Source organism: Zalophus californianus, chromosome 1 (genome assembly GCF_009762305.2).
Source record: "Zalophus californianus isolate mZalCal1 chromosome 1, mZalCal1.pri.v2, whole genome shotgun sequence".
NCBI classification, from domain to species: Eukaryota; Metazoa; Chordata; class Mammalia; order Carnivora; family Otariidae; genus Zalophus; species Zalophus californianus.
This window is the reverse complement of record NC_045595.1, coordinates 145,357,133-145,373,946: the sequence shown is the minus strand read 5'-3', so window position 1 is coordinate 145,373,946 and position 16,814 is coordinate 145,357,133. Positions and strand designations below refer to the sequence as shown.

Sequence of the window (16,814 nt, the reverse complement as noted above, 5' to 3'; positions counted from 1 at the left end):
AAAAGCAGGGGAAGGGGCAGAGGGAGAAGCAGGCTCCCCACTGAGCAGGGAGCCTGATGCAGGGCTCGATCCCAGGATCCTGACCTGAGCTGAAGGCAGACGCTTAACTGACTGAGCCACCTAGGTGCCCCAAGAACTTATGTTTTTTTTTTTTTAAAGATTTTATTTATTCATTTGAGACACAGAGGTACAGAGAGAGAAAGCATGAGCAGGGGGAGAGGCAGAGGGAGAAGCAGGCTCCTCGCTGAGCCAGGAGCCCGATGTGGGGCTCGATCCCATGACCCTGGGATCACGACCTGAGCTGAAGGCAGAGGCTTAACATCTGAGCCACCCAGGTGTCCCAGAACTTATGTTCTTGAGAGGCTTCCAAATTTGGAAGACAGGATGAAGCCAGAGACAGGAATATAAGTGGGCTTCAGCCAACCTACCTGACAATCCCTGGGGCTTGTCATGGGCTAGATACGGCATTTTACATGCCTGCACAGAAACCAGTTGGTCGTCCTCGGACCTTCTCTTCTGGCCTCCACATTGGGGAGGACAAATGGTAACGAAATAGAACACCTACCCACTGACCTGCTCTCAGGCTCTCAGGTTAAGGCTCTACCATCAACCATAGAGTGGTATTCCAGTTTGGAAAGTAGCTGAATAGATCTACACTCAGGCCCCTAGAGCATTTCCCAAGAGACCTCCCTTCTTCATTTACTACTCCATATATAATGCTGATCCAGTTTCCTTCACTCTGAGAACTAGACTTTGCATTACTTGTCTCTGAAAGCTTTGTAGCACAGAGCTCAGACTAACAGGTCTCCTGTGATCACATTCAGTGGCAGAATGGAGGGATAGAGAAACCGTCTAAAGGAAATCACAATAAAGGAAAATGATGAAATAAATTATGGTACATCAATAAATAACATATATGCATACGCACATGCAGTTACAAGGAACATCTCTTGAGACAGTGATGACCATAGTGAAAAGTACAGAACAATATGAAGGGTATGCTCCAAAAGAAATGTTTTTTTAAAGATTTTTTTTTTTTAATCTACTTATTTGACAGAGAGAACACAAGCAGGGGGAGCGGCAGGCAGAGGGAGAGGGAGAGGCAGGCTCCCCACTGAGCAAGGAGCCCAATGTGGGGTTCGATCCCAGGACCCTGAGATCATGACCCGAGCCGAAGGCAGTTGCTTAACCGGCTGAGCCACCCAGGCGCCCCTCCAAAAGAAATTTTTTTTTAAAGTATGAATATAAAGGTCTCATACACAAGAAAGAGGTGTATGTTCCTCTAGGGAGAATCAAGGGGTTGCAGGTCAGAGACTTCCACGTATGAAATTGCATTTAATTCTCAGAAGTGAATGAGGTAGATGCTAATTTATTAGCTTTTACATCTGAGAAGACAGTTAAGTAACTTGTTCAAGGTCATACTGCTACTCAGTAGTTGCAGCTGGAATCCTAACCCAGTCTCCCCCCACCACCCCCAAACTCAGTCTTATGCCCAATCCCATACTTTGTTAAAAAGTCCACAGGATGAAGAGTCATTCTACATTAAAAACAAGTTTTCAGAACTTTGGACTGACACATTACATAAAGTAGATTCATCTTATTTATATCACTGCTGTTAATGATTTATTAAAATTACCGGGAGGCCTTTTCTTTTTCTTCCCACTTTTCTCACACATGTAAGTAATCCAAACAGCCTATTCCAAACAACCAACCTATAGCTTAAGACAACTGTGGTGTAAGTCCTTACTTCAGGTATATTAACCTAGATTTCACTCAGAGAACATTAGAAGTTCCTCATGACAGTATCTGACTACTATCTAAATAAAGCTACAGGCCTTAGACTACATAGATGAATAACAGGTTGAAACCTTTCACAGTTTTACTCTCATAGGATGCCTGAAATTCAAGACGGTAATGATGTGGAACTTTCTAAAGTAATGAGAACTGTAAAAGTGATCGAAGTGAAAACCCTGCTTGGCATATAGTAAGCATTTAAAAATGGCTGCCTTAGCGAACGAACTGCAGGTCTTCCTCAATTTGGCCTCAAACAAAATTTCCTTTCCCCTACCCCGCTAACACGTTGTACGTACTCTCCACGTCCACCCTCTTCTACACGCGCTCCTCCTTTCCCATCACAAGACGTCTCCCTTTTCTGAATCCTGACAGGATTTCCTTTCCCCTCACCATTTCTGCTCTAGATTATGATTACTTGCCGCCGTTTACAATCCCTACTGGAAAATTATAAGCTCTTAGGGTGCGGAAACTGTCTTCCCTCTCCATCTAGGACTTAGCAGGTTTAAGCAGCAGTACTCAACAAAAGTTACCTAATAACAGTGGTTGACGAGTGTCGCTCCACCTCGTCCCCACCTTTGCTGAGACTGAACAGCCTACCGCGAATATGTGCCGCTTTCCCTTTCCCCACATAATCTACAATGACATGGGCCAAACTAAAACCGCCCTCTTCTGAAACCCAGCAGTTCTCTGAACTTGACACCTAGGCTCTTAAAGTGCCTAGCTTGTACAGTCCACCTGCCCACTCCGAGGACTCCCTACGGTTGGAGTCAAGGCTCAACTTTGTGTCTCCCAGCCGCCGCGCAGAACTCTGTAGGACCGTTCTACTAGACCAAGAAGGAAAGGGCTCCACGCGCCACAGGGCGGATCTAATTTAAAATTAAAAAGTAATACAAAGTATCTGGTTCAGGAAGACGCCCCCTTTCCCCGTACTCCAGGTGTCAAAAGGACACCCCTACCCCTCATATCACAAAGTCACCTTCCCAAGGCATAGCCTGTGCAAATGCAAGCCACCACTACTACTGCCACTGGAACCCCTCTGCACTGGCCTGGGAAAGGGACCAGCTGCAAGGGAATGGGAAAGCGAGCCTCAAATTCTCTACGAGATAATGGCATTCAGTGGTATCCAAACGCCCTTTCAGCTCCGTTCCCCAGCAGGCACCGGGGCCTCACTTCGCGTTTGGGGAAACCAAAGAACGGAAAACGACACAATGAGACAAGGGCAAGCCAGATTCTCAGCGTTCTGGCCCTTCCCTTCCCGCAGCCCGGCCTCCCTCACCCGGAAGTGCTGGTCCCGGTACTGGCTCAGCTCCACGTAGGAGTCGCTGCGCAGCGCCTTCAGAAGGCCACCAGACATAGTGCAGAAAGGTGGACGAAGACACCGCTACTCCAGGAACAACGAGGCTGCCGCGGCGCTGGCGGAAGCGGAAACGAACGGAAGCGGCTGCAAAAGGTGGGCATCCTGTGGACCAATCCAAGCACAGCAGTGTCGTCAGCGGGCGGCGCGGGCGCAGACGTGGTCCGTCTTTATTTGTCGGCCGTCGGAAGCGAGAGTGGCGTGCTGCGGGTTCCGGGTCGTTCAGAGGATGGTTCTTAGGCGGCTGTTGGGCGCCCTGCTGCACAGCCCGCAGCTGGTGGAGCGTCTGTCCCAGTCTAAGCCCATCCGGCGTGCGGCGCAGCTCACGGCCTTCGCGCTGATGCAGGCCCAGCTGCGCGGCCAGGACGCAGCCCGGCGTCTTCGAGCCCTCGCGGCTGGGCCCGCGGGCTCCCTAGGTCGCCGCGCTGCCCGCTTCAGAGACACCTTCACTCAGGAGCTGCGCCGCGGCCTCCGGGAACGCCCGGGGTCACCGCCAGGTAGCCAGAGGGGCCCGGGCGCTAACCCCTAAACCCAAGCTGGGCCGGGCCAGGGTCGCCGGCTTTCCCTTCTGGGTTCAACGCGGGCCTCGGCGCTAAGCAGTCATCCTGGGCACTGAGCACGGCTTTGAATCCCGAGTCAGACTGTCGGCTTTCAGAGGTCTCATTCATCAGAGAGCCCAGGCCAAACCGACATCCCCGGGAAGCCCTGCGATCGGACTGGGCACGGCGTGAAGAAAGCCCCCCAAGCCCGGGCCCTGATACATCACGTACAGAGAGCCATGACCCGAACCACAGCCCGAAGGAGTCTGCCCTGTGCGCATGGGACTAAAACTCGTGTTCAGTGATGCCGCCTCTGCACTGATAGAGCAGCGCGCTACTTCCAGGGGAGAGAGCATGGATGGAAAGACACGGCTGCCAAAATACTCTGATTAAATGTGTGAGCCGAGTAATGGGTGTGAGTGTGGTACTTCTCCAGCGAGATGGGTTAGGGTTCCTGGGGACTGTAGGCCCATGGTAATACTCGTTAGCGCATTTGGAGTGCTTACTCTGTGCTGGTACTTGCTAATTGCATTCCGTGTGGGTTATCTCACTCCTTACAATCACTTTCTTTTCTTTTTTTAAGGATTTTATTTATTTGAGAGCGAGCACAAGCAGGAGGAGTGGCAGGCAGAGTAGGCAGAGGGAGAAGCAGGCTCCCCGGCTGAGCAGGAAGCCCGATGTGGGGCTCGATCCCAGGACCCTGGGATCATGACCTGAGCCGAAGGCAGACGCTTAACGACTGAGCCACCCAGGCGCCCCATATTCTGACCTTTCTGATAGTTACAGAGAAGGAGCTGGGTAGGGCCAGAGAGACCTCCTGTGGGGATGGAGAAGCTCAAGTAACATTCCTAATGTTCGCACTTTTGATTTGATATCCCATCAGAGGTGCTGCTGTTTGATCCTAAGGCCCGAAGTCCCACTCCGAATGACCAAAGTTCTGGTTTGGCATCCTACCCTCCTATCCTACCAAAGGACAAATACTCCTCCCAGACCACAGGCAGCTCTGGATTCTACTTTGAGGCTGGCAGGGAGGAGCCTGAGGAGCTTGTTCCTTCTATGGCCTTTCTGCCACATTGGTCTCAGCCCCACTCATTTGTCTCTAGATCTCAGCAGCAGAATATTAGCAGTCCCCAGCCTGACTCCCTACCCTCAACATAGGTAAGCACACTCACTGGTAGGTCTTTTCTCCAGACGGGCAGGGACAAAAAGGGAAGCAGTGCCGGAAGCAATGAAACTACTGGACAAATTGGTCATTTTGGTAAGAGGAGAGAAAGCAAGAGAAGGGGGCAATTGTTTGTTTCTCATGGAGGAAGTGTGTAAGAACTAAGTTCCCTCCATTTTTTAGAGGGAGTCGGAGCAGAGAGAGAAAACGGTCCTTTCTGCTCCAGCTACAGGTCATTTGGACGCCTCCTGCTTCACTGGAAAAGCCTCCAGTGATTGTAGCCACTGGCTTGCCATCCCACCAGTTACCCTCTTATTAAAGAGAAACATCAAATTCTTCCCACCACCCCCAGTGGCAATCTCCCCAGCAAGCTTTTCAAGCTTTTCTAAGTTCTGCCAGAAAGCAAAGCAGGGAAGCAACTTACCCTGCTATCTTGCAGGGCAATTCTGATTCACCCCTTGATACTACACAGACCTAGATATCAACACTTTATGGACAAATTTATTAGAGGCCAGACCAACAATCTACATGGACTGCTACAACCAAGTCCCTGGAATTCCTCCAGGGGATTCTGAGATTGTGGATGCAACTGGGGGAGAGAAGAGGCAAAAGTCCCAAGAAGTTTTGGGACCCTAGAGTCTGGGGTGTCTCCAAGATGGCACTTGGGCAGAAAAGCCATCTTTGGCTGCAAAGTAAACAGTAAGTGTTTACTGTGTGCCAGAGATGATGCTAAGCTCTAGGGATAGGAAGACAAATCAGAGGTTCATAGAAACATAAACCACAAGAGCAATGCATTGACATGAATGGGTACTACGGAATTTAAAAGAGGGAAATGTCCAGTAGTTTGCTGGAGCCAACATCTACTGGCTCCTGAGAGCAGATCTTTGGCATCTCCTCCCAACTTGGAGTTCAGTAGCATCATTTTGGTAGTTTGAAATCAGCCAAGGTGGGAGTATTTATGCCACGGGAATCGGCCAATGCTACACATGGGGGCTTTTCTGCCCCCAGAGAGTGGGCTGCTGAGCCCTGATGGGCATATCACTGACTCTGCTCTTGCTCGGGGCTGGAGTCCCGAGGAGGGCGTGGTGCCTAGATGAGCAGCTGCCCCAGAGCAGCACGACTGGGCGCCGTTGCTCCGAGTTGACCCAAACCTCAGCCAGCAGAAGGCGGGACTAGAAGAGTGCTCAGGCTTGGTCATTAGTATTGGTTTGGTCTCCAGCTCTGCGCTGATTTCCAGCTCGCCGATTTCTGTGGGCTGCGTGCCGCTTATTCGCAGGAGGCGGGAGGGATTTGAGGAGGGGGGTGAGGACAGGTCGAGCGCCGCGGCTCCTCACCTTCCCAGTGGATTGGCAGCGGTGCCCCTAGATGTGGGGAGCCCTGCGCCTGGGGCTGTGATGGCTTTCACTAGAGCAGCAGGTGCTCCGCTCCATCCTGTGAAGAGGTTTCTGACCAGGGCTTTGAGCTTAGACAGTGACCAGATCGCATTGAAGCAGTCTCTGGGGGCACCAGAGAGTTCTCAAGTGCAGCCAGCTACTAACAGCATTGTTTGTTCTCCATTCCCACTTGCGCAGGCTGAGGAGGGAGAACATCTGGGTTCCCCAGTCCCAGAGAATGACCCTTAAAGGGTGAGATGCAGAAAGGTCCCACCGCCTCTCTCGGGGACAGGCGTAGAAGAGGATGGGGAGAAAAGTTCCAGAACTACTTGTTTTCGTAATAACCAAACGCTGAGATTAACAGGCACCAGAGTACCACACCCATGCTGCTTAAGGAGCTTTGGGACAGATATGCCTGTTTAGCCAGGGTACATGTGCTGCAGACCAGGGCATGACGCAGTGTTAGCTGGCAGACACCTCTTAGATGCTTTTATCCACTGGAGAGATTGGGAACTGAAGCTAGGTGAGGGGAAGGGGCTTTCTTAAGATCACACAGCCAGGGAGTGGCAGGCAGACCAGGGACTGGACCTCAGGTCTCTCCAGTCAGAGCTGCCTGCTCTCTCTACATCACCACACTGCCTCCTTCCCGGTGACCCAGGAAGCCGGAGGGTTATCATGACAGCAAGAGGTAAGGCATCCCGGAAGGTTTGAGAGAGGTCATTCAGAAATGTCATTAGCAGATCTCTCTCTTTTCATAACCAGGTGCTCTTATATACCAGAACATCACAGTGGCTAGAAGGGATAGGGCGGGAACAGACATGAGGCTGTTCACCAGACACTGGTTACACCAGCTTCTTTGGGGACCTGGCCAGATCTTTGGTCTTTAAGGGGAAAAGGGTGCCAGCTTACCCAGAAGGCAGAGCAGCCAAAGCCCATGCACAGGGGAGGCAGTAGTGGGAATTCCGGAAGGGAAAGGAAAGGAAGAGAACCAGGGCTCTGCTCCAGCCCAGCCACCCACAGAGAAGGTGGAGTGGTGCCTTCACCTATGGCTGAATCATGGGCGGCGGCTTTTTGGTGACATTGTCAGGCTTCTCCCCTAGTTCCAAGATGTGGAGGCTGAGATGGTCCCTCCAAGCCCCACTCAGCAGTGAGGACAGGGCTGGTGGGTCTTCGAGGGTCAAGTGGGGAAACAGGAGTGTCTCACTCTTGAGAGGGAAGTGGCACTTCTCCATGGCAGGCCTGGCGGTGCCAGGGGTCACCACAAAAAGGCGGCAGAGCCACGGCCCACCAGCTACCTGGCAGGCTGGTTGTCTGGTGAAGTTGTTCAGGGCTCGGCACAGGACCCAGTCCTCGGTCCCGCCCATGTCCACCACCTCCACGGGTGAGCCCAGGCCCGGGAGGTGGAGAAGGTGCCGGGGGGGCATGTAGGTGTGGGTGAAGAGGAGTGTGTAGTGGGTGGGTAGGCTGGGGGGCGCAGGTGCATGAACCACCTGCTCCAGGTGCCCCAGGCTGGGCACTAGGCCCCCCTGATGCAGGCAGCCAAAGAAAAGGGCACCCAGGACATTGAAGAGGACCAGGGAGCCCTTGCAGGGCACAGGCTGGGTCTGTGGACTACAAAGCAGGACGAGGGGGACCAGGAGGGGGATCAGGAACCGAGCCTCCTGGTGGCTAAATGCAGAGAGCAGGGCCAGGGGCGTGAAGTAGAGGAGCAGGAGGTGAGACCCGGGGCCAGACAGCAGGCTCCGGCCCCCCAGAGCCCTCCGGAAGCGCATTTGTGCAAAGGCCTGGAGGCAGGCTTGCAGCTGTTGCCATGCCGCACGCAAGGCCCGGGCATGCAGCATCCCGAAGAGCAGGAAACCATTGACTGCCAGGTGAGTGAGCCGCAAATGTGTGCCGTGCCTCGCCAGGTTCTGAGGATCCAGGTTGTAGTACAAGAAGTTGGCAGGTGTAAGAACAAGGGTACTGGATCTAGAGGGACTGGAGAAATACCAGCTGTCCACAGCCACAAACACCGCCGCCACGAGGCTCGCCCCGGGGAGCAGTGCCAGGGCTTCCTTCGCCAGCGACCTGAAGCCAGGGTCTGCGGCCCCACAGGTGCTCCAGAGGAAGAGTGGGACCAGAGCAAAGGCCAGAAACGTGGGCCGGTTGAAGAAGCCAGCAGCCACGATGCCCCCAAGAAGCCAGCTGTGTGCCCACGGGCCCGGAGCAGGCTTCCTGCGTGTGGGGCTCCAAGCTAACCGGGGGGACACCAGCACCAGCAGCCCGGCGAAGAGCAGTCCCTCGATGGCGTTGGAGAAGGTCCTCGTGTAGAAGACCAGGGTGACGTAGGAGCCAGACAGCAGGACCAGGGCGTTCCAGCGCTCTGCCCCCCACAGCGGGGCCAGGCGGTACACGGCCAAGTCCAGGGCGAAGGAGAGGGCAGTGAGGAGGAGTCGGGGCCCCACCAGCAGCACGTAGCCACTCACTGGGCCCGGCCACGGTCCCCACTGTTCCCAGAGCCTGAGCAGCCAGAAGGTGGAGCCGGAGGTCAGCAGTGGGAAGAGCACCGTGCGGCAGGAGCTGCTGGGGTGGAATTCCCAAGGCCGTGCAGCTTCGATGCCCAGGATGTCCTCTGCGGACAGAGAAGCAGAGGTGAGCCAGGTCCAAGCGCAGGGGATACGGCCCCAAGATGCTCCCACCCCCTCGTGAATGTGCCCCGCACAATCCCCGGGACTCTGGAGACGATGGGTTTTACTCCGGTGCTTAGGTTATGTGGCAGAGGACAGCGACCATTAGATAGGGGGTAAACCAGTGTGGGCCTGATGTAACCACACGAGCCCTTTAAAAGCGGAGAATTTTTTCAGCTGGTGGCAGAAGAGGACGTCAGAGATTCAAACCATGAGGACTTGATGCATGTTGCTGGCTCAAAGGTGGAGGGACCCCTGGCAAGGAACGTGAGTGGCCTCTAGGTCCACAGCAGCAATAAACCGAATCTGTCCAACAGACGAGAATGAGCTTTGAACAGGTTCTCCCCTACAGCTTCCGGACAAGTACTCAGCACAGCCCAGACCTTGATTTCAACCCTGTGACACCCTGAGCAGAGAGCGCATACCTGACCTCTGATTTGTTAGGCAGCAATAGAAATGAATATAGGAGAGCTCAGCCCTTCCAAGGTCTCCCTGTAGAGGGGGCCCAGGGGAAGCACGCCTGGGAAGTGAGGGGACTGTGTGCCCTGGGCAAGGTGTGTGGGGGGAGGGGCAGGGGGAGGCTCCAGTCCTCTCCGTGGAGTGCTAAAGCCTCCAAAGTCAGAGTCAAAAACCCATCCCTGTGATGATGGTTGTTATTCACGACAGGCGCGTGAGACCGGGGAGGGGAACGAGCGATTACGGTTACGGTCAGAAGAGACTTTGGTGTTGTCTGTGATACTTAAGATGTTTAGAAGAACATATTCAAGCAGTACTCATGTAATTAAAAACCTGCTTGGCTTCCTGGGGCTGGTCTGGGCCCCTGTCCCGCAGTGTCTCAGAGCTCTGAGGGGTGGGGGTGAGCAAACCCAGCTCTTAATTTCTGCATCTCAGCTCCAAGCCCCATATCTCAGGCTTGATAACATTGCTGGCTGTTTGGGGCTCTTGACTTCTATTTATTCCTACAGCCTCTTTGCTGTCTTCTCTTTCCATGTCAGAATGTGAAAGGCAGCGGCTCCTGGGTGCCTTAGTCGGTTAAGCATATGACTCTTGATTTGGGTTCAAGTCATGATCTCAGGGTCCTGAGATCCAGCCCTGCTTGAGGCTCCAAGCTCAGCGGGTAGTCTGCTTGAAATTCTCTCTCTCCCTCTGCCCCCTGTGGCTAAAATAAATAAATAATAAATAAATAAATACCTTAAAAAAAGGAAGGTTAAAGGGAAACAAAATCAAGGTCAGATCAAGCTGGCTTTTTTTTTTTTTTTTTTTTTTTTACTGGCTCAGGTTAAAAAAACTGTGGCAAAGACTGGACCTTTCACCTGAAGAAACAAATCCAGCTGTGAGCCCTATGGCAGGGCCAGCTGCATGTCTCCTCAATATCCATTGCTTCCTTCCTTCCTTAGTCTCTTTAGCTGGGCATCTGGTCAGATATAAAGACTATTTTTCAGCTTCCTTCACAGCTAGGTGTGTTCACGTAATACATTCTGACCATCAGGATGGAAATGAGCAAAAAATATGTGACATTTAAAATATGCCCTTAAAGAGGTGTCTGGCTTGCTCAGTCGGAGGAGCACGTGACTCTTGATCTTGGGGTTGTAAGTTTGAGCCCTATGTTGGGTACAGAGATTACTTAAAAATAAATCTTAAAAAAAATATATATGCCCTTAAAGAGAGCAGGCATGCCCATCTCCTCTCCAGTGGCTGGAAAGACTTCATTTTAGACTTGATGGCTGGAGCTCAAGCAGCCATTTTGAACCATGAGGAGGAAGCCATGTGCCCACGGCATCTGAAAACCTCACAGTCCCTGGCAATCATTCTCATGATGTATCCTACACCCCTCTGCAGATAAATTCTAACAAGTGAGCTTTCCAGGCCTGGATTCCCTTACCCTTCAGATGAACCTAGAGAAGAAAAGTTTCAGTATCTCAGACCACAGCCCTGTGTAAGCTTCCCAAGCACCCAGGAAGCCCAACTCTAAAATCTCTCCACTGAGTAGTCCGAAACAGCTTTCACTATGAATAACTTGTACTGTTGGTCCAAGCAGGAAAACATCAAAGAGGCTGGCATTTCATTAGTATCATCCAGAAGGTCATTGTCACCGGTCAGGAAGGAGATGTGAAATCCCCCTCCCAAGTTCTTATTCCAGAGAGGCACATGGATTTACTGCTCAGTCACACAGACATAGTTTCTCCCTCCCCCTGAACATTCAAACAGCAACAGTCCAGACTTTGCTGCAGCTTAACTTAACCGCACGTAGGGAATTTACCTGCCATGACCTCAGGTGATTGGAAGAACTCATCTGGGTGCACGTAGCCTGTCTGTGGCAGGAGGCACCACACCAGGCGGAGCAGGCTGAGGCTGCCCCACAGCGCCCGGAGTGCCATCTTCAGATCAAACTGCTAGCCAAGACCCCACGCCAAGAGCCTAGAATGGCTTATCAGTCCGCTACAGATGCTGTTCTGGTTCCACGGACCTGCATCTGCTGAGGACAGCATTTGTTAGTTGTTATAAGATGAATCATAATATGTTCAGTTGTCTGAACAAACTCAAAACTCTACATACAATAAGAGCTGCTATTTATAAGTGCCCACTACGTAGCAGAACTTCATGTGTGTATCTCATTTCATCCTTTCTACATTCTGGGGCCGTGGGTCTTACTATCGCCATTTTTTAAAAAGATTTTATTTACTTGTTTGTCAGAAAGACAGAGAGAAACAGAAAGAGAGAGAGAGAGAGAGAGCACAAGCAGGGGGGAGCAGCAGGCAGAGGGAGAAGCAGGCTCGATGCGGGACTTGATCCCAGGACCCTGGGATTATCACCTGAGTCAAAGGCAGATGCTTAACCGACTGAGCCACCCAGGAGTCCTTTACTATCTCCATCTTACATATAGGGAAACTGAGGCCTCTGTTGAGTGACCTAGTTACTTGCTAACGTATTTGCTAGTGTCTAAATATGACATCTGCAAATAGGATTTAGGATGGCCTCCAAATACAGGTCTCACAGCCCCATCCTGTTCACCAGCTCCTGTCCACAGGCAAGCATGGCAGCCTGTCTCTTGCACTTCTGAAAATTTGGGACCTCAATGCATTCCATCCATTTCCCCGCAAAAATAAACTACATTTGACCCCACTGTCTCCAGTCACTCCCTCCAACCTTCACACACCCTGAAATTTACCTTTGGAAGGTGATGAGAAATTACTGCTATGGTCAGAACGTGTGTACCCCATCCCATTAAGATGTTGAAATCTTAATGACGGATGTGATGGTGTGAGAAAGGGGAGGCCTTTGGGAGGGAGACTTTCTGGGTGGAGCCCTCATGAATGGGATTAGTGTTCTTATAAAAAAGGCCCCACAGAACTCCCTCATCCCTCCCATCCTGTGAGGACAGAGTGGGAAGGTATTGGCTCTGTGCCAGGAAGAGGGCCCTCACCATGCCGGCACCTTATCTTGGACTTCCAGCTTCAGATCTCTGAGAAATAAGCCACCCAGTCTGTGATATTCTGTGATAGCAGCCTGAGCACACGAAGACACTTCTTCATCATGGGGATTCTTAACCGCCCCCCCCCCCCCCCAGACTCAAAGATCAGTAGGAATCGGAGCCCATTGCATGACGGACCTATATCCCAGATATCAACACCCTCGTATCATCTCTGGTGAACAGAAAAACAAGTTTGACTCTCCTCCAAGAATACATATGGTGACTGTTTCCTGACTTTGATATTTTAAAGACTGACCTTAAACAGCCGTTGTTCTCAGGTGGAATATGTCATAGCAGAGGAGATGAGAGAGAGTGAAGCAACATGACAGGAATCCAGCAGATGCTGACAAGGAGCCATCTTGATACTAATACCTCAAGAAGTTTGAAAGATAACTTTTGCAGTCTCTCCTCGAGCTTTTGGACTGAATTATACAGATTCTTTTTTCCAGAGCCAGTGAAGGAATATCCTGACTTTTAGGGAGATAAGATGAGGCTACACTTGGTGCTGGGATGCAAGCAAGGATCCCATTCCTCCCTAAGGAATGCCTGAAAGAGGACTTCAATTTCCTCCATTTTGGCCTTAGTCTGTACTTGATCACTGATTAAATTCTTCTTTCCAGCTTACCTCTTAATTCAGGCAAAAGACCCTGCAGGCAAAGCATCCCCTGAGGGGAACCAAACTTACCCCTTCAAGCAATTAGGACTGCCCTGAGCCAGCAAGCCCCATGGGACTGACCCCAAGACAATGGCCGACCTGACCTTTCCTGCCCACCTGCATAGTCCCATGTCTTCCCGGTGTTGGCCTCCCTGAAATAAATTCCTTTCCTGTTTCACCACCACTTGTCTCTCTGCCTTTGGACTTTGTCAGCAGTGAGTGGCTGAACCGGTCTGTTGGGGACCCTGAGAGTCAGGGGCTTGCACCTCTGCGCCCACTCACATGCCCTCACTTTAACTTTCCTTCCAGGCTGGGATTCAAAATGCATTGTAATTTAGCAGCTTACACAATGAGATTGAGTTTGGTTTCCAGCAATTTCAGCCCTGCAAGTAACAAGAGAGAAGGGTCTCTTTCGGGGCACACACAGGTCATTTTATGAGGACCTTGCGCTGGGAATTTGAAGCCCAGCAAAGGCATCATATACATGGTCACCAAAAACCTTGCCTGGGGTATCTCAAATGCCACATCACTCCATGGACTACCAGTGCTCTCTTCACCACTCGAAATAGTGCCTTTAAATCTAATCAGTCTAGAAAACCAATTCCAGAAAACCCAGAACCTCCATTCAGAAAACTCATGAGATTCTGTTCCTCTAGAACCACTTACAGTTATAAAGTCTGTATTAGTCAGGGTTCAGCCAGAGAAAGAGAAACCAAACCATAGGAGATATACATTAAGATTTATTGCAAGGAACTGGCTTATGCATTTGGGGGGCTCGGTAGGCAAATCTGAAATCTATAGGGCATTAGGGAGGGCAGGCCACTCTGGGGCTGGAGATGAAGCTGCAGTCCACAGAGGGAAGTTTCTTATTCGGGAACATCTTGGTTCGTTCTAAAGTCCTTTCAACCGATTCTATCAGGTCTACCCAGATTATCTAGAATAACCTCCCTTATTTAAAGTCAGCTGAGGGGCACCTGAGTGGCTCAGTTGGTTAAGCATCTGCCTTCAGCTCAGGTCATGATCCCAGCGTCCTGGGATCAAGCCCCGCGTTGGGCTCCTTCCTCAAGGAGAGTCTGCTTCTCCCTCCCCTCCCCGCTCATGCTCTCTGTTGCTATCTCTCTCAAATAAGTAAATAAATAAAATCTTTAAAAAAAAATAAAGTCAACTGATTGTGGACTTGCATTGCATCTACAAAATACCTTCACAGCAACATTTAGATTAAGTTTGATTAACTGGGGACTATCGCTTAGTCAAGTTGACAAAAAAAACCTGACCATCACACTCTAGATAATTCAGGGTTTATAACTGTGTCTGAATTTTATTATTTATTTTTGTAAAAGATTTATTTATTTATTTGAGAGAGAGAGAGAGTGGGGGGAGGGGTAGAGGGAGAGTGTCTCAAGAAGACTCCACACTGAGTGTGGAGCCTGACGTGGGGCTCAATCTCATGACCCAAGATCACAAGCTGAGCTGAAACCAAGAGTCCAACGCTTAACCGACTGTGCCACCCAGGCACCCTTCTGTGTTTGAATTTTATTTATTTTTTATTTTTTTAAGATTTTATTTATTTATTTGACAGAGAGAGAGAGCAAGAGAGCACAAGCAGGGGGAGCTGTAGAGGGAGAGGGAGAAGCAGACTCCTCGCTGAGCAGGGAGCCCGATGTGGGACTCGATCCCAGGACCCTGAGATCATGATCTGAGCCGAAGGCAGATGCTTAACCAACTGAGCCACCCAGGCGCCCCTGTGTTTGAATTTTAGATCAATGGGATAATTCTTCATGTAACCTATCAGTGACTCGTGTCTTTTATTCAAGATTCTGGTGATGGTATTCATGCTGTTCCCTGCAGCTGCAGTCCCTCTTCATTGCTCTGCGGTATTCCCCTGGATGAATATACTAAAATTTATTTATCGTTCTGACTGTTGTTTATCTACTAGAGCATCTCCAGGTGTTGACAAATTTTTCTATTCCTAAGAATGCTACTGTAACATTCTTATACAAGAGTTCTCTGAACTACATACCTAGAAATGGAATCCCTGAGTCTTGGGCATGCATAATCTTAACTTCATTAAACAATGCCCAACAGTTTTCCAAAGGTCCTGCCAACCAGCAGATATTACAGTGTCCACTGCTTCATATGCTGATTTATGCTTGGGATTCTCTAACATTTGATTTTGTGAATCTTGGGGATATTTACATGCATTTCCCTGATCACTTATGTGGTCAAACACCTTTTCAAATGCTTGTGGAACATTTTTGTTTCTTCCGTGGGATTCCTTCTGGCCATTTTTCTTACTCTGTGTAGGAATTCTTTATATATTCTTTATATTACCTGCATGACAAATATCCTTTTCCAAATTGTGGCTTGTATTCTTAACTCATTTCTATTCCTATAATGTTGGTTTCTTATGCTTTCTTTTTGTTTCTTGATCCTTTTCACCAGCATTTTGTCAACTTTATGCATCTTTTTGAAAAATTGCGGGCACCCGGGTGGCTCAGTCAGTTAAGCGGCTGCCTTCGCCTCAAGTCATGATCCCAGGGTCCTGGGATCAAGTCCCTTGTCAGGCTCCCTGCCCAGCGGGGAGCCTGCTTCTCCCTCTGCCTCTGCCTGCAGCTCCCCCTGCTTGTGCTCTCTCTGTCAAATAAATAAACAAAATCTTAAAAGGAAAAAAAAGAAAAAAGAAAAATTGACTTCTGGCTTTGTTCATCTCCTTTTAATTAATTTTTCTTAGCTGTATTTTTTCCTTCCATTTACTTTTTTTGGAGTATTATTTTGCTGTTTTATTTCAAACATTTTGATATGGACACTTAGCTCATGAATTTTGAGCTCATTAACTTTTGAACCCCTTCATATTTAAGATAATACATTTTTTTGTGTATATATATATATATATATACCACATCTTCTTTATCCCTTTAAATACTGTATTAACTGCATCCCACAAGTTATGCTACATAAGCTTTTCACATTTTCATCACCTTTGGTTATAAGTCTTTTCTAATTCTGGGACAGAGCAGGGACTGGACTGGAGTCCCCTCCATCCTGACTAGAAAATCCACTGTTCCTTGATAGCTGAAGCCCTATGCCTCTTGACTATCTTGCAGGAATGCAGAAGCAGGATGCCTACCAAAGGAAGGGTTCAAACTAGTCTGCGCCAGGATGCACCCCAGCGCTAGCCTATCACTGACCTTTCCCCTCGTTATAATACTAAAAACCACACCCGGGGGTACAGATTTCACATACTAATGAGACATGCAAAGCATAAGGAAGCATGTCTCGTCCGTTGCGTCCGCGCACATGGCTTCCTGTCTCTCTCCACCCTGCATACTCAGACGTCACTCCTTTCCTGCCACAATCTCTTTAAAAACTTTCCCCTGCTTTTGTTTGGAGGGCTGGCATGAAAAACACTTTCCTTTGTGCTGTCTCCCATAAACCCCCATAAAAACCTTGCCTGGAACTTCCTTTTGCCTCTGGTAAACTTGACTCTAGTAAATTTCTATTGCTGGGAGAACCCAAGGACCCTAGTTGGTAAAAATTCCACTGTAATTTCTTCTTTGACTAATGCTTTATGGTTGAAGAATTTAATTTTTTTGATCAACACGCATCAGTTCCCATGCCACAATGGGACAGTGAGGCGACCCTCCCATCACGAGTTACTTAGTGAAAGGGTGGGATGGCCAGAGCTGGAGGAACCGTCGGCATTGCTGCACTCTGGTATCAGAGTGAGGACAGCAGAAATGGGACAGCGTGGAGGGCACAGCTGCAAGGTGGGGGATCTCTGTGAGACACTGGGGAGAAT

The 16,814-nt window shown here is 49.9% G+C and overlaps 2 protein-coding genes across 14 annotated transcripts in view; both read right to left on the bottom strand.

Annotated features, from left to right (window-relative positions):
• The window catches only part of NCBP2 (nuclear cap binding protein subunit 2), a 30,445-nt gene extending 27,188 nt beyond the window's left edge, over positions 1-3,257 (bottom strand). For 6 of the 9 annotated variants that reach the window (XM_027586510.2, XM_027586511.2, XM_027586506.2 and 3 more), the window contains exon 1: positions 3,071-3,240. In XM_027586510.2, coding sequence (XP_027442311.1) covers positions 3,071-3,148 — 78 coding nt within the window. In that variant the 5' untranslated portion in view covers positions 3,149-3,240. Of the gene's footprint in view, positions 1-3,070 lie in introns of all 9 variants that reach the window. The other 3 variants (XM_027586505.2, XM_027586504.2, XM_027586509.2) reach the window with 3 other exon arrangements.
• A 2,090-nt stretch (positions 3,258-5,347) lies between these two features.
• The window catches only part of PIGZ (phosphatidylinositol glycan anchor biosynthesis class Z), a 21,559-nt gene continuing 10,092 nt past the window's right edge, over positions 5,348-16,814 (bottom strand). For 3 of the 5 annotated variants that reach the window (XM_035724240.1, XM_027587322.2, XM_027587320.2), the window contains 2 exons: positions 11,149-11,364; positions 5,348-8,833 (listed from right to left, as the gene is read on the bottom strand). In XM_035724240.1, coding sequence (XP_035580133.1) covers positions 7,266-8,833; positions 11,149-11,266 — 1,686 coding nt within the window. In that variant the 5' untranslated portion in view covers positions 11,267-11,364 and the 3' untranslated portion in view covers positions 5,348-7,265. The remainder of the gene's footprint in view (positions 8,834-11,148; positions 11,365-16,814) is intronic. The other 2 variants (XM_035724241.1, XM_035724244.1) reach the window with 1 other exon arrangement.